Source organism: Mytilus trossulus, chromosome 10 (genome assembly GCF_036588685.1).
Source record: "Mytilus trossulus isolate FHL-02 chromosome 10, PNRI_Mtr1.1.1.hap1, whole genome shotgun sequence".
Taxonomy (NCBI): Eukaryota; Metazoa; Mollusca; class Bivalvia; order Mytilida; family Mytilidae; genus Mytilus; species Mytilus trossulus.
This window is the reverse complement of record NC_086382.1, coordinates 65,264,821-65,290,031: the sequence shown is the minus strand read 5'-3', so window position 1 is coordinate 65,290,031 and position 25,211 is coordinate 65,264,821. Positions and strand designations below refer to the sequence as shown.

Below are 25,211 nucleotides of genomic sequence, written 5' to 3'. Positions count from 1 at the left end.
AACTGCAGCTTTAAACAATATTTATCAAATTAATTTCATTTTAGACGAATAGCAGACATTTGAAAGGTGTAAAAAACTGAAATTTAGGGCAATCAGTCAAAAAATTACTAAGGACTGCTTTTTTGAAATCGTTTTTGTCATTCAGGAAATTGTCTGAAAATCGTTGTCCATTTTTCGGACCTTTGCCGTAAGTGCCGAAATTAAGTCACATTTTCAAAAATAATCATAGTTGTTATAAAAATATAATTTAACGGCATATTTCTTCCATTTCAACCATCCTTTGAAGTTTTTACACCTCAAAATCACAAAACGGCGAAATTATGTCCACGGCGAATATGAGCGCCCCACTCTACTAGTAAGGGTGAAAGTTTGGTAACATTAAACATTTAAACCCGCTGCTATTGTTTGCACCTGTCCTAAGTCAGGAATCTGAGGTTCAGTAGTTGTCGTTTGTTTATGTGTTTCATGTGTGTTTCTCATTTCCTGTTTTTTTTAAATAGATTAGGCCGTTGGTTTCCCGTTTTAATGATTTACACTAGTAAGTTTTTTGGGCCCTTTATAGCTTGCTGTTCAGTGAGCCAAGGCTCAGTGTTGAACACCGTATTTTGACCTATAATTTTTTGCTTTTATAAATTGTGACTTGGATGGAGAGATGTCTCATTGGCACTCATACCACATCTTCTTATATCTATATATATGTAAATAATATATAATTACCAATATGAAAATTATTCAAATGAAAACCTGATTTATCTCCCAGTAGTAACTATATATAGTGTTTACTTTTCATTAGATCCTGTATATGGTGTCAATCAAATGTTAATATTTCTCGTTTCTCGTTTTGTTTATATAGATTAGACCGTTGGTTTTCCCGTTTGAATGGTTTTACACTAGTAATTTTGGGGCCCTTTATAGCTTGTTGTTCGGTGTGAGCCAAGGCTCCGTGTTGAAGGCCGTACTTTAACCTATAACGGTTTAATTTTTAAATTGTTATTTGGATGGAGAGTTGTCTCATTGGCACTCACACCACATCTTCCTATATCTATAGAATATTTAAATGAAGCATTCAAATATCACAAAATATTCAAAGAGTCACTGAACAAAACATTAATTCAAAAATGTGCATAGCACATGAGTCATTCATCTGTATTGTTCAGGCACAATTTGAATATTTTTCGATATTTAATTCCTTGATCAGTTATTCTACTTATTTCATTGACCATAGGTTTTTTTATAAAATCAAAATAAGAAAAGGTAAGGAAATTTATATTTTTCTCCACATTCACACTTTGCTTGACCATAACTAGTGCTGGATGCCATCAGAGGAGTGAATTAACCAAGTTTATTTAGCATGTGAAATTATCAGTTTTTATTTCACTAGGAAATCATGATATATTCATTGCTAACAATGTTAAAATATATGGCAATGTTTTTGTAATTTTTTTTCTCACATAAATCATATAAAACAATGTGTTAACAGTGTATATGTTTTACTGGTGTGATGTTTTAAATTTTGACCTTTTTTATTGCACCCATGCTACATGAATTACAAATGCCAAACTTACCTTAATATTTTGTGCCTGGTCAAAATCAAAGAAGGAATCAGACTTCAGATTGACTGTATATGTATAAGCACCGGGTTTGCCTGGGGCTAAAAATTTCAATGTAATCTGAAAAAGTTGAAAAATAATGAAAAAGTGAATGTGTAAGTTTTAAAATCATAAAAAATGAAGCTCAAATTGCTAGAAAATAATAATGGAATGATAATGCATGTGGGTGAGAATAACAGAAGTCAAGAATAAACATATACAAGAGTATAAGCCATTTAATAATATCTTCAATCTCAAACTAGGTTTGTCATTTGGTGGCTTAGAATACTACAGCTTTTCAACCTCAAAAAAGGATTACCTTAGCTGTATTTGTCAAAACTTTTAGGTATTTTTGGTCCTCGATGCCTTTCAACTTTGTACTTAATTTGGTTTTTTAAATATTCTTTTTTTCAAGTGTCACTGATGAGTCTTTTGTAGATGACACATGCATCTGGTGCAAATATAAAATTTCAATCATGGTATCTCTGATGAGTTTATTAGTAATATCAACACATACAGTTTTATGTTGGATTGTTTCCCCTTTCATTCAAGTTTCAAAATGATTAAGATAATATAATCACCTCTTCTTTTTCTTTCAGTGTTAATATTTGTACAGGTGCTGTAATTAACATATGTTGTTTCTTATCTGATACATATAACCACCATCCTTCTTGTTTAGCCTAGAAAAATAAAACATAACATATTATCTAGACAAAAGATGTAAAGAAATACATGTTTCTATAATCAAATTAGGTATGAAATTCCTTGAAAAACACAGAAAAAACAAGATATGATTATAATTTGGCAAAGACTGTATTTTAAAAATCTTTAAGAAATGAAAAATTGCTTGAAGAAAGATTGAATATTTTTTTTCTTCAAATCTTAAGAAATTACAATCATACTTATTCTGCCTACATCCTAGTTTGTGTGCTTACCTCTGGGAAATGTGGACAATGTACAGCTGGACTTTCTTTTGCTTTAGTTTCTATTGAGAATTCTTTTTTAGCTTCTTCTTGATAGATTTTCCATTGTTCTTCATCATCTAAGGCGTGTTCATCATCTTTATCTTTGTCTTTCTTCGTTTCAAATCCTGACCCTGATGATCGTCTTTTTGACAGTGCCGAGCTACTTGCAGAGTTCTCTGCCTCAGAATCATGTTCCTCTTGTTCAGATTCTACTTCAGATTCATCATTATCAGGATTTGTGGCTACAACTGCCTGTGAAATGATAGGAAAATATATTTTCTTATGTTGTTATAAATGTAGACTTACATTTAGATACAAAACAATTCTCAAAGACACAAATATCATTCAATTTTCAGTGACCAGTTTAAAATTTATCAAAATATTACAAAGGGAAGGAAAGAAGGGCGTTTTGATAATTTTACATTAATAATATGCATATTGCATTTTTTAAATCAAATACTGTGGACTCATAATTTATTGTTCATATGATAGTAATTTTCATGCATTTTTTGGGGTTGAGAATAGCCAGGAATTCAAATGATCAACAATTTTTTTTTTGTAAAGACTTGTATGCATACTCTGTCAAACAAAAAAAACCCAACAAATATCCATTATATTTTTCTAATCAACAAACATTTATATCCCAGAAATAAATGAATCTACAATAATCTTGCCATTCAAAAAAAAAGACATTTTTCTTATCATCATAATTCCTGGATATTCTTTACCCTTTCAATAAATATATTTATTCTAGTGTCTGAATATCTTTATATTCTTGTCTGTTTATTCTTCACGATTATAAAATTCCTTCTTACCTTTCCTTCGTCGTCAGTATCACCTTTTTCCTCCTTTTCCTCAGATTTGTCTTCCGTTTTGTCACTTGTGGCACCAGCGGCAGATGTTGATGCTGCTTTCCAATTAAATGCTTGTTTTGCTTTCTTTTTTGGTTTGGCTGGCTTTTTCTTTCCTTTCTTTGGTTTTTCCCAAGCTTTCTGTGCTACCTTCTTTTGTGTATTGTCATCATTCTGTGTGCAAAAATGAAAATTGCAAACATTGCAGAAAATCTATTCTGAACACCTGTCTTTGTTAAATTGATCAAATTTGTATTTTTCATCTTTGATTATATTTTCTTATAACAGTAATTGTGGAAAGAGGAAAAGTGACCCAAGCAAGATTTAAAATTTTGAAAATTGAAGTTAGAAACAGTGATAAGATATACAAGTATAATGACATACATTAGCTTCAGTTTCCTCTGTGTCTTCTACATTTTCAATTTCTGGAGCATTGTCTTCTTGTTCTTGTTCGAACAGAACTTCTAAATCTTGTCTAGTAAGAGTGACAGTGACGGTCACTATGGAACCAGCTGTAATTGTGGAATCTTCATCGTCCAAAACTGAAAAGAAGAAGATGGTTACTTCAATCATGCCATAAAAATAATCAAAGTTATTGTGAGCATAGAGAAGTAAAGATTGATTTATTTGAACTGCATGTCATTAAACTCTGGAACAAGTTAAGGCAATATTTAGAATTTTATTTCTAAGAAATTGAAGCTTTTGACTGTTTTATCATGTTTATTGGTGGTGTTTAGAGGCTTAAGGTCTCTATAGCCAAATGGTCTAAGTAATCTACCTATTATATTACCAGTCAGACAATACTGAGTCCAACAAATGGTAGGTGCACTTGATTCCAATCTTAATTGACTAGAATTGTCAGTTTGTGTACCTACGCTTGTGGTTCTCCAGTGACTTGGGATTCTACACCAATATACACTGACTGCCATGAAATAGCACAATAATGTGGAAACACCATAAAATTTAACATTCAATATTCTAGCTCAATACAGATACCAATGTAAATAAGACCTTCACCTACCTTCAGACCTTATTGTCATAACAACATGTGGCATTGTGGCACAAACACTCATCACATCACGATACTCATCAGGTGACAATTGTCTACACAAAGATTTCCTTTCACTGTCTTTCATTCCTATAAAATCTTTAATTCTTGTGATGTGTCTCTAAAAAGAAAAAAAACTCATATGAATTACCTTTTATGTTCATTGTAAAATAAAATAATTATAGAATAACTCATCGAAGAATTCAAATAGAGAAAATTATTCAAAGCGTAACACAACACATTAATTTAATTCCCGAAAGGGTGTAGCGCATGAGTTATATGCATGAGTAAATATCAGTGTTTTTCGGTCACCAGTTGAATATTTTCTGATTGCCCAAATGAATTTTTATATGAAATTAATGCAGAAAATGTAAGGAACTGTACTTTTTTCTCACATTCATAACTTGTTTTTATCTGACGTAATGGCAACGTTTATTGTTGTATGACTTCAGAGGAGTGAAATTATGGGTTTTTGTTTCACTGGGAAATCAATGTAATAATGAAGTTTTTATATACAAAAACCTGTGTGTTGCTTATTTTGTGTAATTTCTAAATATGTAAACTCTGTTTTTTTTATACAATAAATTGCAATCAGATGAGAAGTACCAAATTTCTGTTTCTATTTTGCATGACAAAACATGCTAAGTTGCTGTAGCAACAGACAAGAATTTACAAGTTCATATAACATGTCAATTGTTTTACTTAGATATCTTCAAATTTCATTTTGATACTATATATGGAGCACAATTGTAAACTAGAACTATGCCTATATCAAATGGGCTATTTGTTTTATTGAAGGTCATTTGATGTCCTACACTTACTTAGATTCATTCATTTGAATTCAAGTAGATAGTAAGTCTCATTAGCCACCATACAAAATCTCTTTATTTTTAAATATGCTCTAGACTGTTGGTGTTCCTATTTGAATGGTTTTACACTAGTTATTTTTGGGTCCTTTATAGCTTGCAGTTCAGTGTGAGCCAAGTCTGTGTTAAAGGCTTTACTTTGACCTAAAATGGTTTACTTTATATTCATTGTGACTTGAACAGAGCGTTTTCTCATTGGCACTCATACCACATCTTCTTATTAAAATGTAATCCTATTTCAAAACCTATATTTCTTACCTTCTTGGTGCTGAAATGTTTTAACATTTCTGGTTTGATGTGTGGTAGCTGTAGCAGTGGACTAGATTTCTGGTCCAGGCCTTGTATAATCATCTGTGATACCTTCATACAATTCTCAACAGTCTCCAGTCTTGGCATATATTGTACAGCTAAAAGTAGAAAATAATTAAATCAAAACTTTGTTTTTGTTGTTGTCAATTATATAATAAACCTTTGGTGTATCTTTCTCTTTATGTTCCATTGTTTGTATTGCTAGATATAGGAAGATGTGGTGTGAGTGCCAATGAGACAACTCTCCACCCAAATAACAATTTAAAAATTAAACCATTATAGGTTAAAGTACGGCCTTCAACACGGAGCCTTGGCTCACACCGAACAACAAGCTATAAAGGGCCCCAAAATTACTAGTGTAAAACCATTCAAACGGGAAAACCAACGGTCTAATCTATATAAACAAAACGAGAAACGAGAAACACGTATATATTACATAAACAAACGACAACTACATGTATGTGAATTGATCAACTATCAATTCCTGTGTCCCCTCCCCTTAAAACAAACCCGATCTCATCTAGTTTATTTTTGTTTCCACAGTGTTGTTAACTTTAGAATAGCTATCTTTAATCTTTTTAAATAGTTATCTAAACATTTCTTCTTTTGGTTTTATTCTTCAGATTTTCTATGTAGTTTAACCATGACATGAATCAGTTATATAAAATGTCCAAGTTTGTATGTATACCATGAAATTATTTATAGAACACTGCAAACAATGATTTTTTTATGAGTAAGTATATTTCATGTGAATTTATGAGTTTACTCCAAGATGTAAAATGACACTGTGCTATAAGTATAACCTAAACCACAAACTTATGTTCTCTCAAGTCCTTCCATAGCATTAGTGCTACTGTGTACAAAGTTAACCTCAAAATCAATGAGATAATAATATGATGTGATTCAAGTTAAACATTTTGTTAAACATAATATTAAGCCTCACTTGCTATAACATTAGAGAGATCTCAAAACCGCTGCAAACCTATAACTATGATATGACCAAGCCAAAATCAAATGTTAAAATCAGTATACATTCTTACGAAATACTTTTTCTTTCGAAAGTGCTAAATTGTAACAAATATATTTTGTTAAATACAAATAAGACAAATACTTATTTACTGGTTATTTTGAACTAGACAAAAACCAGATGCTCCGCAGGGCGTAGCTTTATACGACCGCAGAGGTTGAACCCTGAACGGTTGGGGCAAGTATGGACACAACATTCAAGCTGGATTCAGCTCTAAATTTGGATTGTGATTAAATAGTTGACACAGCATAGGTTTCGGACACAGAATGAATGCGTTCTAATGAAATTAAATTTTTTGTTTTCTCTTAGAGCAATTCACTATGCTGTTGAATATTATTCCTCTCAAAAAAATGTTTGAAGAAATTTTCTTTTTATTTATGAAATTTCAAATGAGAAAATTGAACCCCATTTTTTTAATCACATCCCCCTTTCCCTTATTCCAAAACTAATCTCAATTAAAATTTCTAATGGAGTTTGCAACAATTACTACTTATTTAAATACATCATAAAATATTAAGATGTAAAAAAACTGCTTGTTATCACTGAATGGTAAAGATTATTTTAATTTATCAGTTGGTAGTAAAAAGTGAATATACATTGTATATTGTATATATAACAAAGATTTAAGTTGATTCTGGACAAAGAAAGATAACTCCAAATAAAAAAAATTCTTACAATTAGATATTTCTTGCTTACTATTCTGGACAAAGAAAGATAACTCTAATTAAAAACAAAATTGCTATTTCACAATATTTTGCAATAAGATATTTCTTGCCATTGCGCAATACTGTGCAATTGAAAAGACTTGCTATTGCACAAAACTTAATATAATGATTTTAGATCCTGATTTGGACCAACTTGAAAACTGGGCCCAGAATCAAAAATCTAAGTACATGTTTGAATTCAGCATATCAAAGAACCCCAAGATTTCAATTTTTGTTAAAATCAAACTAAGTTTAATTTTGGACCCTTTGGACTTTAATGTAGACCAATTTGAAAACAAGACCAAAAATGAGGAATCTACATACACAGTTAGATTTGGCATATCAAAGAATCCCATTTATTCAATATTTGATGAAATCAAACAAAGTTTAATTTTGGACCCCGATTTGGACCAACTTGAAAACTGGGCCAATAATCAGGAATCTAAGTACATTTTTAGATTCAGCATATCAAAAAACCCAACCGATTAATTTTTTGTCAAAATCAAACGAAGTTTAATTTTGGACCCTTTGGACCTTAATGTAGACCAATTTGAAAACGGGACCGAAAGTTAAAAATCTACATACACAGTTAGATTCAGCATATCAAAGAACCCCAATTATTCAATTTTGATGAAATCAAACAAAGTTTAATTTTGGACCCTTTGGGCCCCTTATTCCTAAACTGTTTGGACCAAAACTCCCAAAATCATTTCCAACCTTCCTTTTATGGTCATAAACCTTGTGTTTAAATTTCATAGATTTCTATTTACTTATACTAAAGTTATGGTGCGAAAACCAAGAAAAATGCTTATTTGGGTCCCTTTTTGGCCCCTAATTCCTAAACTGTTGGGACCTAAACTCCCAAAATCAATACCAACCTTCCTTTCGTGGTCATAAACATTGTGTATAAATTTCATTATTTTCTATTTACTTAAACTAAAGTTATTGTGCGAAAACCAAGAATAATGCTTATTTGGGCCCTTTTTTGGCCCCTAATTCCTACACTATTAAAACCAAAACTCCCAAAATCAATCCCAACCTTTCTTTTGTGGTCATAAACCTTGTGTCAAAATTTCATAGATTTCTATTAACTTAAACTAAAGTTATAGTGCGAAAACCAAGAAAATGCTTATTTGGGCCCTTTTAGGCCCCTAATTCCTAAAATGTTGGGACCAAAACTCCCAAAATCAATACCAACCTTCCTTTTGTGGTCATAAACCTTGTGATAAAATTTTATAGATTTATATTCACTTTTACTAAAGTTAAGAGTGCGAAAACTAAAAGTATTCGGACGACGACGACGACGACGACGCCAACGTGATAGCAATATACGACGAAAATTTTTTCAAAATTTGCGGTCGTATAAAAATTTAATCTTATAATAATTTAATAAAGAACATGAAGAATGGTAATATATGATATGTTCTTTGAAATCTTCCAGCTGATTAATAATTAAAATTTCTACTGTTAAAAGATGCAGGTTGGGATGAGCAACATCATTAACAATACATGTACTAGATTCATTGTTTTTTTATAGCATTTTGCTTAGATATAATGTCACTTATTATATAACATTAAGCCAACATCAATCAATCAATCAAACATTACTATGTTTGTAAATTTCATTTACCATTACAATGTGTAATACAAAGGTGGTTTTTTTAAATTGTTTATTCTTAATAAAACTTGTAATAACTGTGAATTCATTTATTTTCGTGGGTATCAATTTTTCGTGGAATGACATGAATGAGGAAAACTTACATGGACGTGGATATTTGATTTCGTGGTTTTGCCGAAGTCTGCATACAAGCCATAATCAAAGCCTGAAAGGCTGTAAAAGCAATTGCTGCCATGTTTATGTTTTGGGGACTTTTTTTCATCCACAAATATTTAAGAATTAAACATGACAGGAGTGTTGTCTAGTGAGAATTAAGAAGGTTTTAACTTTATATCAATTAAAGACTTTAGCAGAAAGTCATTTTTAATATGTTTTATATTTCACAAGGAGACAACATGTTTACCAGGCTAAAGTTGGGGTCAAATATACATGTGCTGAAACATATAAACTCCAAGAGAAATTATTATGGATTATCCCCTAGTAGTGTTTGTAACTGGGCAATAATTTCCTTTATTGATTTAATTTTCATAATTAATTTAATTTTAACACTTCAGTTAAAACATTTCAACTTTCCAGACGCAAATGTTGAAAAACGGGAAAGAAACAAAATATTTTACAAGACATAAACATGTAAAAAATAAATATATATTTCAGCTGACTAAAAATATTTTCATAATGTTACTTTGTCATCATTTCTTAAAAACTAAGTCCCAAACATTATTGCTCAGTTGATATGTGTCATCCTCAGTGCGGTACGAGATAACTATAATTCTCATGCAATCCCGAAAAGAGGGGCCATCACAGACAAACATGACATTAAATCCTCATCATACGAACAAGAACAAACAGCTCTAAGTTGCTTTGATATTTATCCAATTTTCAGGAAACATTGTGAAAATGATCTTCAATATTTCGAAAACATGTGAAATAAAATTGCAAACACGGTGGACCGTCGAGGGTCAACAAACGTAGTAGACTCGTCCATTGGAAAGAAGAGGATAATGGTTTCATCATTTGTCATGCATACCCAGTTTTGAATATGATATCCAAAAAGGATGTACTTTTTTTAATCTATGAAACTAGAAAATTCCAAATTGTAAATATCTCTTCATCTGGACTTGGCATCTATCACGTTTGGACGGGTCATTTTCATTAGTAAGGTGATTGATAAATCTTAAGGAGTTATGACAAAAAAGGAAAACAAACTTATTGTTATGTGTTTCAACAAGGGTTTCGTTCCTCCAAATTATTTGCGCAAACAAATCAACAAAATAGGTCAGTTAACTTTGTCTATTTTTAGATTACAGGTAATCATTTGACACTACGTGATAACCTGTGTAGTGATTTTGATTTTACGATAAATTTATGAATGAACGACAATTTTATGAATGAACAAGAGCACCTGACCTCTTTCTTAAAAAAACACCAATTAAACATATAAAACCGTATATTATAAAAGATAATTCAGTCAAATTTTCAATACTAAATCAACAACTGAAATGATTCCATATTTTGTTGAAACATCGTACGAACGGAAAACGGAATCGCAGGTATAAAAATTCATTTTTTTCACTCGGACGTCTATGTTTTTTTGATAGTCAAACGGTTGTCCCCCTAAATACAAAAATACATCTACAAGAACGTATGCTGAACTTTCTTAAATCCACTAACGTTTTTCAAAAGTTTCAAGCTATGTATTGCATTAGAAAACATACATAGGTGTTTAAGAATGACAGACCAGGAGCCTGTTTAACAAAATACTATGGCTTGATCTGGGCGGAGTCTCTGATCTGGGTCACAAAGATGGCCATACGCGACGGCATGAAAGCAATTGCTTTAAAAAAAATTGTCATTTGTTGAACATTTAATTTCATGGTTCAACTGTTCCCACGAAATTCACAAAAATTGGTAATCAACAAATAATAATGAATCAACAGTAAGAAGAGATTGCTGATATAATAGTATTAAGTCTATTTGCTATTGTATATGTTAAAGACTTAAATTGCATATATGTGGACCATATAGCAACTGTACATACCATTTCTAGCAGCTCCTGACACTAACTGTGCGACAATGGTCACCATCTCATTGACCAGGAATGGAGTCTTCTTCAGGACATACATCTTGTCTAAATATAAATATTGATTTATATGAGAGTATTCCAATCAAATGATATAGCTAGTTCACTGATATAGAATTGTAAATGGTTCAGCTTGTCAGATACATTTATATACTTATTTTGATGGAAGATCAAAGTTTTCACATGTTAAAAATCCTAAGAACAAATAATGATGTACCTGTAACACACCTGTTGTTTTGAATATTTTCTTAACCTAAACCGAAAGATCCATTATTTTTCCAAAAGCTTAAGGCAGCTAATAGTTGCTGTCCTTTATCTTGTTGACCCATGCCATATAACAGAAACCAAACTGTTTATTAATTTTGAATATACATGACATTTTTTACACCAGACTTTAGTAAAACAGTATTCAATTAACGTTCAAGGAGGATGATAAGGGTTATTTTCATGCAATGTGTTTTGTCATTTTTATTTCACCTGCAGTCGTGAAAATGTCTTTATTCAGTGTTTCGTGATATCGGTAAAAAGATCAACATGCAAGAAATTTTTAGCATGTTTAATTGTTTTTTCATCGTTCACCGTCAAACGGCAATTTTATTTTGCATTCTTCCATGCAGATTTCCCCCCTTTAAGGAACTTACCTATTTCTAGTGTATTCTGTGATAACTCTAATCTGTTGAAGTGTGCATGAAGTAAAGCTCTGGCTTTTACACTGTATGGGTAACACAAGGGCTTCTCTTTGTGTTTCTCTTCCAAATTTGGTAACATTTTTATCAGCTGTATAAAATATCATATACAATATCAGTAATAGGATAAAATTGATATTTTTCTTTATATATTTATAATATAATTTTGAATGTAACACATCTTCTGATGGCTGACGTTATTGTTATGAGCCCAATGACATAATTTAGTCATGTGACCGTGACGTCATCAACGTTTTTTCATGGTTTTCTACAGTTTAAAATGAAATTTAGAATTAAATTATAAGAAATGACTGTAATAGTTTTTCTTTTTATTCGATATAACATAAAAATGTGGTGTACACTATTAAATAACCCACTACAGTGTGCACCAAATTTTTTATGTTATTTCGTCATAGACAGAAAAAATATTACAGTCATTCCTTAAATAATCTTGGTACAATTTCTATATTTCATGTTTTTTTGTAATTCATTTCAAATTGATTTAAGGGGGTTCACGGGCCTAAATCATTTATATAGGATTTCTCTATATTTTTCTATAAACAAACTTTATCTTATAGTTAATAGAAAAATAAAATAAAAAAGTGGGGTCACCGTTCATTTGCGCTCACAATCTGCCTTCGAAAGCAGCATACATTTTTGTAAAAATGGGGTTTTTCTGTTGAAGTAATGGAAGAAATAAAGTTAATATCGAAATAAAAAGAAAGAAATTTATTACAGAAATCGCTCAAATTTTACAATAGTTTAGTTTAAGTACAGCTTATATGGAAATCATATTAAAAAATTTAGGTCACCGATGAGTTGAAAAAGATATTTCAATTTTAAAGCAAAAAAATTACATTTTTCCACCAAAGGGAGATAATTTGGAACTTTTTCAATGATGTATACATTTTAAAAGTCATCTGGAGCCAACACAGATTGTTTGTTTTGAATGATTTTTGTACCATATGATAAAGTAACCACTACAAAAGGTAACACATAAAATTTGTAATGAAAAACAAATGTTTGATTTTTTTCTGAAATTTTTATACTCTCGAGCCTCCTTAAATATCTCAGATAAACTGTTTACATGCTACATGACCCATAAATAGCCTTGTTTGCAGATGCCCAAATTCTCAAAATAGTTTGAAAATGTAATCCTGAAGACATTTAATTTTCATATATATTGTATTAGAAAATTTCAGTCAGGTTAATTCTTTTCAATGTCACAGATCTGAAGTACTGTAAAATTACTTCTATTTCTTATTTTCCTTGATTGTGAAGTATGTTTTGTTTATGATTTATTGAATTACTGATTATTTTAATAAAATTTCACTAAAATGAATGATGCATTTTGTGAGAAAAATGTATCAACATGATCAATTTCTGAAGTTACAATACATTCAGAGAAATATAATGATGATTTGTATATCTCACCCATGGAACTTCTTCATTGTCACTAGGCCTCTCAACTATCTCTTGGTTGTGAAATTTGTCAAACTCAAATGATCCAGCTAGAACCATTACAACTTCTGCAAAACATTTAATCGAATATATATAGGAATTTCTATAACAAAAACAAATCTATTTACTTTTCAATGACAATCAAGTATAACATGCAAGTAAAAGAACTTTGCTCTTTCCATCTTGTAATATTTTTTACATTGACTTTCTGTCAAAACTAATCTCTATTTCTCTGTATCACTTTTGTTTTGTACTTTGACAACATGGTATGTAGGCCAGACTCAAACTCAGGATTATGTTGTAAGAAATAAATTCATAACACCAAGCTACTTAGAAAATTATTTAAGAACACCAAATTATGTAATAGAAGTATAAATGTTTATGCAATGCAAAAGAACCACCTGATTCACAAAATACCACATTAGCAAAAATTTGAAGCTGGTTTAATTGCTGTAAAACTCATCCTTCATTATGCCGTTAAAGTGTACAAAGGGGAATAACTCTAAATAATTTAGATTTTCAGGTTTTACATCTGATTGTATAAAGTTTAAACCTGTAGTATTCATGATAATGGCTGATACTTACTTTTTAACATCATGTTAGGAATTTTCTGGAAGAAGTAGTAATATAATCTTGTTGTGTCAAGTAGAACCTGATCTTTACTAAACTTAATAGATCTGTACCACCAAGCTCCCTGAGAAAAGAATAATCATATAAACACTAGATGGGTACTGATTAACCAATTAATACATTTTTCATATTTTTTTCTTCTTCATATTATGAGCAATTAACCAGCCAGAATTTTAATTTTCTATAAAAGCACTTTGTCTTATGCAATGAAAAGCTGCGACTGACAAATTATAGCTAATCACAATTTATTAGAATTTACAGTTAAATGTATTTCTTATCTCCCTTGGCATTCATTTTAGAAACAGCTGTTAGGCCATTTCATCAAAAGAAAGTTGAATTAATAAAGTTTTATTTTGAAATGCTTATGAAGTCTGGAAATATTGTAATCATAATCCTTGGTTTCATATAATGTTTCATTTTCAAAAAAAGGGTCATGAAGGAAGGGCAGATTTTTAATCTTCATATAAACATACAAGAGAAATATTAAAGTAAAACTGCATCTTTAAGTAATCTTACCACAACAACTGGTAGAAGTACCATGAACAGTAATCCATACACTGCCAGTACCTGAAAAATATCATAATTATTGTCAAATGATATTACATGAAATAGCAAATTCTTACATGCTTGAATAAAAGGTCATAGGAATTCAATTTATAACTCTTGTCCTCATCTGAATTTTTACTGGTAAAAAGTTTAACTATTGACTGAATAGTAAAACAACTATTTTCACTGAAAATTTTAGTAATAATCTGTTTCAAAAATTAAATTTAGAAATCATCTTGACTAAACCAGAGATGTAAAAGAAGTAGGAGTTTAACGTTACTTAAATCTCTCTATTCTCTTTTCATGCTGTATCATTATTTCATTTGATTCTGTCTGTAACTTTTACATATTCTTATTAAGTGCTACTTTTGGATATAGACACTTCCTGGAAATAGGGTACATATTTGATTATCTAACTTACCCATATTGAATTCTCCTTTTCTATTATCCATTTTGGTAAAGCAATACCAAATTTGGTAACTGTAAAAGTAAAAAAAGATAAACAATTATTAGCTAGAGTTATGAAGATCAAATCTGAAATAAATCTTATCAATTTGGAGAGTTCTATATGTTTTATCATACAAGAAATATAACCAGTGAAGGAACTGAAAAAAACATAGCACCACTTATAATGCATTATTCATACAAACTATTTATAAGAAGCCTGTTATATATTGTTTCTTTTTAAAGACACTACAATGTTAATGTCTTCCTTATTGAAGGCTATATGTTGACTTAAATGTGTTTTATATGTTCTATTTTTAGATATTTGTATCCCCCTTGCTAAAGTCACCTCTTCTTCAACATATGTGATCTGAACACTAAATACTTTTTAGACCCTGTCAAATTGTTGTATATATTCTAATATCTATAATAAGTTTCACTTAGCATTTCATATGTAATATACACATAGTTCTGGATTTCCTGTACTGTAAATTCAGAAATTATTGCGTGAATTTATTATTGTGATTTTGTCATTTTAGACTTAAACACGATTTTAATTTTTACGATTTTGAGAAAAATCCTGTAATGTTCATATAAAATATTTCAAAATGTGAGTTTAAATTATTGCGTCTACAACTCAGTCACACTTTTCGCAATAATAAAAACCTCGCATTAATTTCTGAATTTACAGTGTAACATTATGATAGAACTTAACATTGATTTATTAGTAGTTATATACTAACCTCCTGGTCCATCAGGATTTCCATATTCCTCCCAATTCTTCATTGTTTCCTCGTCTGTCAGTCTGTAAAATAAACAGAAAAAACGTAAAATGGCATTTTTTGTAGAGATAAACAAAAAATTCCAAAGCGATATGAATTTATTTTAATTCATCAAACACAATTGTATTGGTAATTGGGAAACTTGTCATTTTTGTAAGTTAAAGAGTAGTCTACCCTTTTTACTGGAAACTCTTGAAATCTACAACATTGCACTGCTTAATTAAGGAATAAATACTAATACAGAGTAATTACCATAAAAATGCCTGTTCCTTTAACTTGATTTAATGGGAGCTAATTACACAGCAACATTCTCACCAATTTGTGTACATTTTCTGTTTGAAGATTTTGAAAACTTGCATTTCTTTAATGGTAGTTTTGGGTTTAATGAAAATAATAAGGTTGAAACCTAATCATGACTTTTTTGTGTGTTGGTGGTTTGTCCACAGGATTGTGCATGCGTATAGTGTGGTTAGAACCATAGGTTCTCTATCACCGCTGGCTAGCCTGCTTTTGCAGGTGAAAAGAAAGCCGAGTGAGTAAGTCTTTTTGCCAGTACATAGCCTCTGCATTATTCAAGACTTCTACAATGCCTCCTCGCGACAGCACACGGTAACTAGGATCTAGCATCCTAGGTACTATTGTAGAGGATCTCAGAGGATCTCAGAGCAGCAAGGGCCCCAGAGATGCATTGTGTAGGCCTACCGGCGTGTGTACATGCCCTAGCACTCATCAACCTTGCCCCAGCTATGGGTAAATAGTTGGTCAGATGAAGATCATAGCTCTGTTAAAGCAGTTCATCTAAGAGAAGGATAACTTGATATAAAACCAATGGCAAGATGGGAGTCATAAGCTTTGGCTAGTGACTCATCTAGAGGAAGGAAACCTTGATGAATAAATCCCTGGCCCTCCTGGTAAAGGGGTTGTGCGCTGGGCTAGCTACTCAGCCATGGAAAGAAACTTATGATACAGAAACAGAAACAAGGGAAAATTTTGTTGATGCCTTATGTGTTCAAGAACATGAAGAGGATTAAGTAAGTAAGCATGACTTTTTTAGCATGTTGAGTTTTTTATTATACACTTTGAACTTACGCAGCATGGGCCTTGGCTATTCTCATAAACTTCTTATGGTCTCCGGTTTCTTTGTCTGGATGGAAAATTAAACTCAGCTTTCTGTAGGCTTTCTTTATTTCCTTCTGACTTGCTCCCTACAATGGAAAAATATCTAACATGTAAAGTTGTGTGGCAATCTTAATACCAATTAATTTGTTTAAGTAGTTATGACATGTGTGAACAACGTGAATAAGAAAAAAACAAATATTATAATACATCTATTCATGTTATTTGTAGCATAAAAAAATTACAAAATTTTAAGCACAGATTTTTCTTCAATATTCAGAAAATTAAAGTTAATTTGAAACACGAAAAGCTGTAAATTAGTGATGTGTTTTTTTCTTAAATTTTGCAACAATATCTTGTCACATTCCTTTTTGTAATTTTTCAAATTGTTCTTGTAATTGACTTTTTAATGACGTAACAAGAGTTTTATATGGTTCTTTTCTAGTGATGACAGATTCACAGTTTTTATCTGCTTCTGCTTTTAAAATCCAAATGAAAGTCATATTTTCAGTTATATGGTGTAGCATTCAGAACAACTAGTTACCATGGTTACCGGTATATCTTTCTCCTTTTTAGTTACAACTTTCAATTTTCTCATAAATAATCCTGGTCTTCTTAATTAAAAATGTACATTAATTCCATAAATACTGCAATATTAAATTCTAGAAAAATATATAGAAGGAATTCAAAGAGATCTGATTTCAATGACTGCCAATATGACAATAAAACCTACCCTTTCAATTTCTAGTTCCATATAAGGATCATATTCTACATATTCCATCTGTATCTTGGATACTTTGTACGCCAATAACAGAAATATTACCCATCCTATCACCAAGGCTATTTTCCTGTAAATGAAAAAGAATGTTATGAAAATTGACAATTTAAATTGATGATTTTCACAAATATGATAAACTATCAAAGCTTTCTTAAATCAATAATATAAATGAAACATGAAGTCGTTCTATGAGATATTAAATAGATTGATTGGTTGTAAGTGTTTAACGTTATTTTCAGCACACTTGAATATAAAACTATCGTAAATTTTGATTGGGAGGAGACCAGATTACCAAGAGAGACACAAAAAGACAGTTGTTATGGAAACAGACAATCATAATCAGTTAAAATTTGGGTCAAAAGCATTTTGCATTGCTATGTGTTTACTTTTCTACATTAGCTAGAGGGTTGAGATCTCATAAACATGTTTAACCCCGCCGCATTTTTGCGCCTGTCCCAAGTCAGGAGCCTCTGCCCTTTGTTAGTCTTGTATTATTTAAATTTAAGCTTCTCGTGTACAATTTGGAAATTAGTTTGGCATTCATTATCACTGAACTAGTATATATTTGTTTAGGGGCCAGCTGAAGGACGCCTGAGGGTGCGGGAATTTCTCGCTACATTGAAGACCTGTTCGTGAACTTCTGCTGTTGTTTTTTCTATGGTCAGATTGTTGTCTCTTTGACACATTCCCCATTTCCATTCTCAATTTTATTGCCACTAGTAGGATTGGAAATCTTAATCCAAATGTAACCACTGAGGTTCTGTGATATTTAATTGGAAATCTTAATCCAAATGTAGCTACTGAGGTTCTGTGATATTTAATTGGAAATCTTAATCCAAATGTAGCTACTGAGGTTCTGTGATATTTAATTGGAAATCTTAATCCAAATATAGCTACTGAGGTTCTGTGATATTTAATTGGAAATCTTAATCCAAATGTAACCACTGAGGTTCTGTGATATTTAATTGGAAATCTTAATCCAAATATAGCTACTGAGGTTCTGTGATATTTAATTGGAAATCTTAATCCAAATGTAGCTACTGAGGTTCTGTGATATTGAATTGGAAATCTTAATCCAAATATAGCTACTGAGGTTCTGTGATATTTAATTGGAAATCTTAATCCAAATGTAACCACTGAGGTTCTGTGATATTTAATTGGAAATCTTAATCCAAATATAGCTACTGAGGTTCTGTGATATTTAATTGGAAATCTTAATCCAAATGTAGCTACTGAGGTTCTGTGATATTGAATTGGAAATCTTAATCCAAATATAGCTACTGAGGTTCTGTGATATTTAATTGGAAATCTTAATCCAAATGTAGCTACTGAGGTTCTGTGATATTTAATTGGAAATCTTAATCCAAATATAGCTACTGAGGTTCTGTGATATTGAATTGGAAATCTTAATCCAAATGTAGCTACTGAGGTTCTGTGATATTTAATGCCAACAAAAAAGGACTGATGATATAGTGAACAATAAACATTTAGTTCGTAAAAATTGTTTTAATGATTTTTTTTCATCATTGTACATGTTGTACTGTAATGACAAAAATAAGTATAAAATAGATATAGGAAGATGTGGTTTGAGTGCCAATGAGACAACTCTCCATCGAAGAAACAATTTATAAAAGTAAACCACTGTTTTAATTTTTAATATAAAACTTACACTCCTTTCTCTGTAGTATGTTTCCATTTTCCTTGTACATTTAATCTTTGTCTTTTTAATTGACATGGTTCACAGTTGCACTCTCTCTTCTTTAAGTCAGGACCATCTTAAATAGACAAAAACAGAAATATATTATATACATGTGTCAATAAATCATTTCAAAATGCTGATTGATAATTATATTTTGACACATTTTCTGCAGCACAAAAAAATTGAAAAAAAATTAGCAAGAGTCCTCTCAAACATTACATTCTTTGGATATTGGGGTTTCTACATACATGACATAATAAACATACATGTAAGCTTCAAAATAAAAAAAAATGATTTTTTTTTTTTTAATTTCTAAAATTAAATCAATATTGTTTTTGTCTTTAAGTTTTACTGTAACACTATAGTATATCAAATCCGATGATATATACATATTTTGGATAAGATATAGCCTTCTTCAGCTTGTTCAGTATCAACTGTATCACAAAAATCAATACATATAAGTGATAAAAGCAAGTCAATAATCCTAAAAAAATAAAAAAATAAATTAAATGTCATACATATTGCATGTATTGAATATATAAACAAAAATAAATTAAACATGTTAAAGTTGGAACACAGAAACTGATCTTTGTAATCTTAAAATTTAGACTTCAATATATAGCCTCACAAATAATAAAATGTGGGTGAAATCTAAAATCTTAAAAAGGAATAACTATTGAGTATTCTACATGTTCATAGTGGAATTTAGATAGACGAAATTAATAACAGCCATAGAAGCTTATAAGACCTGCATTAAGTATTTTGTTTGCAAATTACCTTTTCAAACTATCCCCATTCAAAGCCTTTTGTTTTATTTTCCTAACAACACAACTTTCCCCTGATTTTTTCAAACATATGATAAAATCATGTTATAGTCAGCTGGTAGAAACTTGTCTGAATGAGTTAGGAGATATTAATTGAAGTCTAAGGACAGACATACTGGGTTGAAGTCATAATTACAAACAAAGATGGCCCCATTCAAATGTTTATGAAATAGCTGTCTGACTCACAAATATACACTTTAGGAGATACATGTATTTGTGGTTTTGTTAGTTACAGTACAAATAATGATGTAAGTAATCCAAGTGGTATTGATGTTTAAAGTTGTTTATAACCCAAAGCCTATAACAGGATAACATAGTATTACAATGTATTGCATGTAGAAAGTCAGATATCCCAGGAACTTGATTTGATTTATTTACAAAATACACATCTCAAATACCCTTTCCCCATTTTTTTTTTATTCAATCTAAACATTATTTCTCCATATATCTTTCATAAAAAGGGGTCAACAGTCTATCATAAAGAAAGGACAAAAACTATCATTATGTTCTGTGCTTTATTCTTATTTCTCTATCAATTCAATCAACATTATTACATGTATTACTTTGAAAATCAGAATCTTGGCATCCATATTGCTGTATTGGCCTTTCTTTTATTTCAAAATACAGTTTTAAATAGATGCCACTGGCAAAATATCAAGAGAGATACAATTATTGAAAAAAAAATTCCTCTGTTCCTTCACAGGAACAAGATTGAATTTTTCAATGTTTTAATGTTAAGAAAAAAAGAAATAATTATTCTGGTATCTGCATTTTTCACTTGTTGCAAGCAATAATATTTTTTATTCAAGAGTTTCCAGGTATTTCCATGAACTTTAATAGAGCAGCTCTAATTCTAAGACTTATTAAATCATCCTGGTGATCATAAATAAAAGATGTATTTGTATAAACATGACATATGTACATGAACTTTCAATTAAAAACAAAGAAGAAAAAAGTGACATGATGTAACTGAATGCACATGGTTAATATTAGACAAATAAATAACAGGATAAAATACAAAAACAAAATACAGTTTCATTGTAGACAAATCATGAAATAATTCTAAAAATGCCATATGGAAATTTTAAAATAAAATTGTAATTCATGTTTAATGACATATTGATCAGATAGCAGGTGCTCAGTACAAAAGGAAATAATGTAGTATAGGATGAACATAATGTAAAAGACATTTAATCAATTCACTGGAATTCTAACTCTACTTCCTGGAACAGATATTATATACATGTATGTAAGCATGACCTTCAGGCATTACCTGTTGACAAATTCTATTTTTAGTAACAATCTTTATCCCATCATCTGATATGACAATCTTTGTATTTACATTTCCTTGTAATTGTGTGTTTGATTTACTTTATACTACTTTAATATTGAAAGGATGTTGTTATATATTTTCATATTTGTTTTATTTTTTTTTTACCAGGTCTTGATTTATAATGCAATTGTTTCAAAGTAGAATAGACTCAATTAATTCTATGAATAAAATACTTTTTATTGTCAGGTATACCATGGTATGTCATTGTAAAAACTATATAAATCATATGAAATTCCCAAATTACTTCAAATTGATCTAGGGTTTTTTCATTCAATATTTGAAGAATTTAGATCTTGAAAAAGAAAAAAAAATCTATTCGAAAAGCCAATAATAAAAAGCCCCTTTTAATGCAAAGATACACATAAAATCAATCTACATTTGGACAATGTCAAACTCAATTTATATACAATCTTATTAGACCCAAATTTTCAACATCCACCTAAGAAACAGCTATAAAAAGCTCAGACTTTTATGGTAGAGGACTGGTAAAAAGAATAATCTTAAGTCCACCAACATGACCAAATACAAAATTTATTTTCCAAAAAATGTGTAAAATCTCAGCCTTTCAAGACATGTATTATATGTACAATGATTTATATACTGTATAGCCTTTATTTACAAATCGTTTAAATATTCCTTTTACACAATTTCAAAATTCAACCTTTTTCAACAAAAAGGAGAACATAAACAAAATTCCCTGGTGTCAGGACCTAGTTGTCCATCTAGTTGTTAAATATATACAAATGTAACCTCAAAGTGGTTAAATCCACTGAGGATTACATAACCAAGGTTTGAAATTCTGTTGTTCAACTTCTTTTAACCATGATGACAAAAACAATGGTAAAATTTTCAGTAAATGGGGATACAGAATGAGATTATGCCCCCACTTGCATATAACATGCATAATGTGAAAAAGAGATGTTACATAACTCAAAAATTGAAAAAGTGACTCTACCATGTCTTCCCATATGTGTACTTGATCTGAGTTCTGTGCACAGGCACTTGTCTCAGAATATTTTTTTCCCTATATATCTTTATATAATCATGATAACACAAGTTACTTAACTCGCTATTTAGAAAAATGTCAGGCGATGACATAATTACATTATATGCTGATTTCTCTTCTGTCAACCCCACCAAAACTTGGTATGTCGAAAATCTAAATTGATTTATCTTCACCATGTTCACAATGATGTATAACACTCCTACTCTTGTTATCGGAATCAACCGTAGCAATCCTACCCAAGTATGTCAATTGTTATTATTTCATCTACCAAATTTTTATGACATCACAAGTTTTAGTGCAGTTGACAGACGAGAAATCACAAGTGTAACGAAATTTCGTCATCGCCTGACATTTTTTTAAATCACGAGTAAAGTACCTTGTGCTAAATAAAGGTACATGCATATGTATATAGGAAATTATTTTTCTGAGACGAGTGCCTGTGGTTCTGTGGTAATAAGTTCAGCATAGTTTAAAAGTTTCATAACATTTATTAGAAGCAAACTATGTACAGTTCACAGCCACTTTTCCATTTGCAAAGGGAAATAACACAAAGAACAGTAAAAGTGACACCATCAAAATTCAAATGTGATCTGTGTTTTGTGGAAATAAGCATTGTGTACAAGTTTCATAACATTTGTTGAGGTAAACTAAAGTATGTACAGATGCTCCCTCCACTAAAGAGGCTTCACTATGGTGGGGACATAAAAAGAATTATAAACACTTTTCTCTTTACCTTGACAAACTGATTGGCCAACCTACATGTAGAAAGATGTTGACATGGTTGACTCTTGTTTAATTATGATTTTCTTTAAAAAAAAAATATGCCATTCAGTTTTTAAGTTTTAAAGTCAATCAACCAAGGAAGTCACAAAGAGCAGCTTTAGTTTGAACAAAAGTGTTGATCATAGAACTCATTATCAACTCTTGGAATAAGTTGGAATATTGTATTTCTTGAAAGATAATCTACATAATCATACTTTTTATTTTGCTACCTGCATAATCTTGTTTTTTGAAGAATAAAAGTTGCAACACCTTATAAGATCCTTAGTATAATAGTCAATGATAGTAAGGGTTAAAAACATGACCAAGTAGACATGGTAGAAGTTCAACATGTTCAAAATACATATTTTGAATATAGAATCCGGGTCCGTCTGCCCTAAATGTGGTTCGCCCTAGTTTTTGTTTGCTCTAAAACCTTATTTATAATAATATTTATTTATGATGTATTCTGTGGTACTGCTATTAGGAAATAAGTTTCTCAGAATTTCAGCACTACATTGTATTTTTAAATGTAAAACAACTAAAGACTAAGTTGTTGTCTTGCTGCTATGAGGATAAGTTTTTGTGAATTCAATGACTACAAAGTATTTGTTATTCTCATTATTAATCCATCAATGACAATTTATATAACAATCAGTGATATCACAGGTTTCAAAATGACAACTAATCAGCAATCAAAATTCAATCAACAGTTAAAAATAATTATAAAATAAAGTGTAACAATGCAGCCAAGAAAAAAAAAGAATTTTATTTAATTAATATAAATTTGGCAAATATTCTGTATTTAACTTTTAGTAGATATACAGAAATTTTAATATATATATTTCGTTCATTAATGTAACATATACATATCATAAATGAATATAGGGTGAACAAACCCAGGGGGAACGGACTACATGTATCAGGGAGAACTCAGTGTGAACGAACCTAAGGCGAACATGTAATCAGGGCGAACAATCCTGATATCTAGAATATTAACCCCCCTTTATGCTGGACAAAAAACCCTGAGTTTGGTTTTTATCATCATGGATATGCTCAAACACCATGTAACAACATTCTGGCCAAATTTCTGCAAGAAAACATGTCACTCTGTCAGACACAATATTCTGATTGCCAGCCAACCAATTTCTTTATTTCTGCATGATGTGTCTTAATTTAAGAATCAGCAAATACCAATGACCAAGTCTTCAGTGTGAACTGGTTGGTGAGACGAACCAAAGACATTCTGTAATTCATAGAAGCTTGCTTCCCCTTCCACCGAGGACGATGTGGTTAACTAGATAGTAGTGTATTACATTAATTTGTATTATACTAAATCATATGATAGTAAAAAGCAATTTATCATACACTTGTAATGGTTATCTTTAAACAAGACGTGAATTAGGTACATACACAATGTCAACAACTTACCATCTGTTTTGGTTCTTGGCCAAAAATAGTATGTTGCTGGAATGATGACAAGGCCCCAGAATGACAATAGAAAGTAGAAGAACGTCCCACCTTCCTCGTCATATTCAAATTCCATAGCCATGGTTTACAGTAAATTAAAATGCAATAAATGCAGATACCAAAAACACGTCAGCAAACTGCATTAGAGAACACCTGGTACCTAAGAAGTAAACACGGAACCAGACCACAAAGCTTCCGGATAATGTGGTAATTTCGTCCTCTATTTGTCTCGTACCAAGGTCGCATGCAGCCGTTAGGAAATATTTTCATGTATACTGGGTTTTTTTTTAAAGTATTCCATAGGATGTTTCTCCATGTAGAAATTAAAAAAAATTTGCAGTTGGTCAATTTTCACATAATAAAACTTTGCGGCAAAATACACCTGCTGGTTTCTAACTAGAATTTGCCTCTGACTTTATAGGGCCATGATTGGATAAAAAGGGATACTGAATTATGTTTATATCATTAATATAATTCATATATTAAACATAGAAGATATGAATAATATACCAATAGTTTAGTCAATCTGTTCTAAATAAGGGTCAACCTCAAACAAATTGCAACAAAAGATTTTAATGGTAAAAACCAAAGTTTATATACATATATACATCACATAGTAC

The 25,211-nt window shown here is 30.7% G+C and overlaps 1 protein-coding gene across 1 annotated transcript in view; it reads right to left on the bottom strand.

Annotated features, from left to right (window-relative positions):
- LOC134688382 (translocation protein SEC63 homolog) overlaps window positions 1-24,777 on the bottom strand; it is a 28,356-nt gene extending 3,579 nt beyond the window's left edge. The window contains exons 1-18 of the mRNA XM_063549065.1: window positions 24,553-24,777; window positions 19,170-19,275; window positions 17,456-17,570; window positions 16,696-16,811; window positions 15,568-15,629; window positions 14,802-14,860; window positions 14,351-14,401; window positions 13,790-13,898; window positions 13,178-13,272; window positions 11,699-11,834; window positions 11,016-11,105; window positions 5,578-5,726; window positions 4,427-4,574; window positions 3,790-3,947; window positions 3,370-3,579; window positions 2,525-2,806; window positions 2,171-2,269; window positions 1,566-1,670 (exon numbers count right to left, since the gene is read on the bottom strand). Of these exons, the coding sequence (XP_063405135.1) occupies window positions 1,566-1,670; window positions 2,171-2,269; window positions 2,525-2,806; window positions 3,370-3,579; window positions 3,790-3,947; window positions 4,427-4,574; window positions 5,578-5,726; window positions 11,016-11,105; window positions 11,699-11,834; window positions 13,178-13,272; window positions 13,790-13,898; window positions 14,351-14,401; window positions 14,802-14,860; window positions 15,568-15,629; window positions 16,696-16,811; window positions 17,456-17,570; window positions 19,170-19,275; window positions 24,553-24,673 (2,211 nt within the window). The 5' untranslated portion in view covers window positions 24,674-24,777. The remainder of the gene's footprint in view (window positions 1-1,565; window positions 1,671-2,170; window positions 2,270-2,524; window positions 2,807-3,369; window positions 3,580-3,789; window positions 3,948-4,426; window positions 4,575-5,577; window positions 5,727-11,015; window positions 11,106-11,698; window positions 11,835-13,177; window positions 13,273-13,789; window positions 13,899-14,350; window positions 14,402-14,801; window positions 14,861-15,567; window positions 15,630-16,695; window positions 16,812-17,455; window positions 17,571-19,169; window positions 19,276-24,552) is intronic.
- Between the last annotated feature and the right edge of the window lie 434 nt (window positions 24,778-25,211).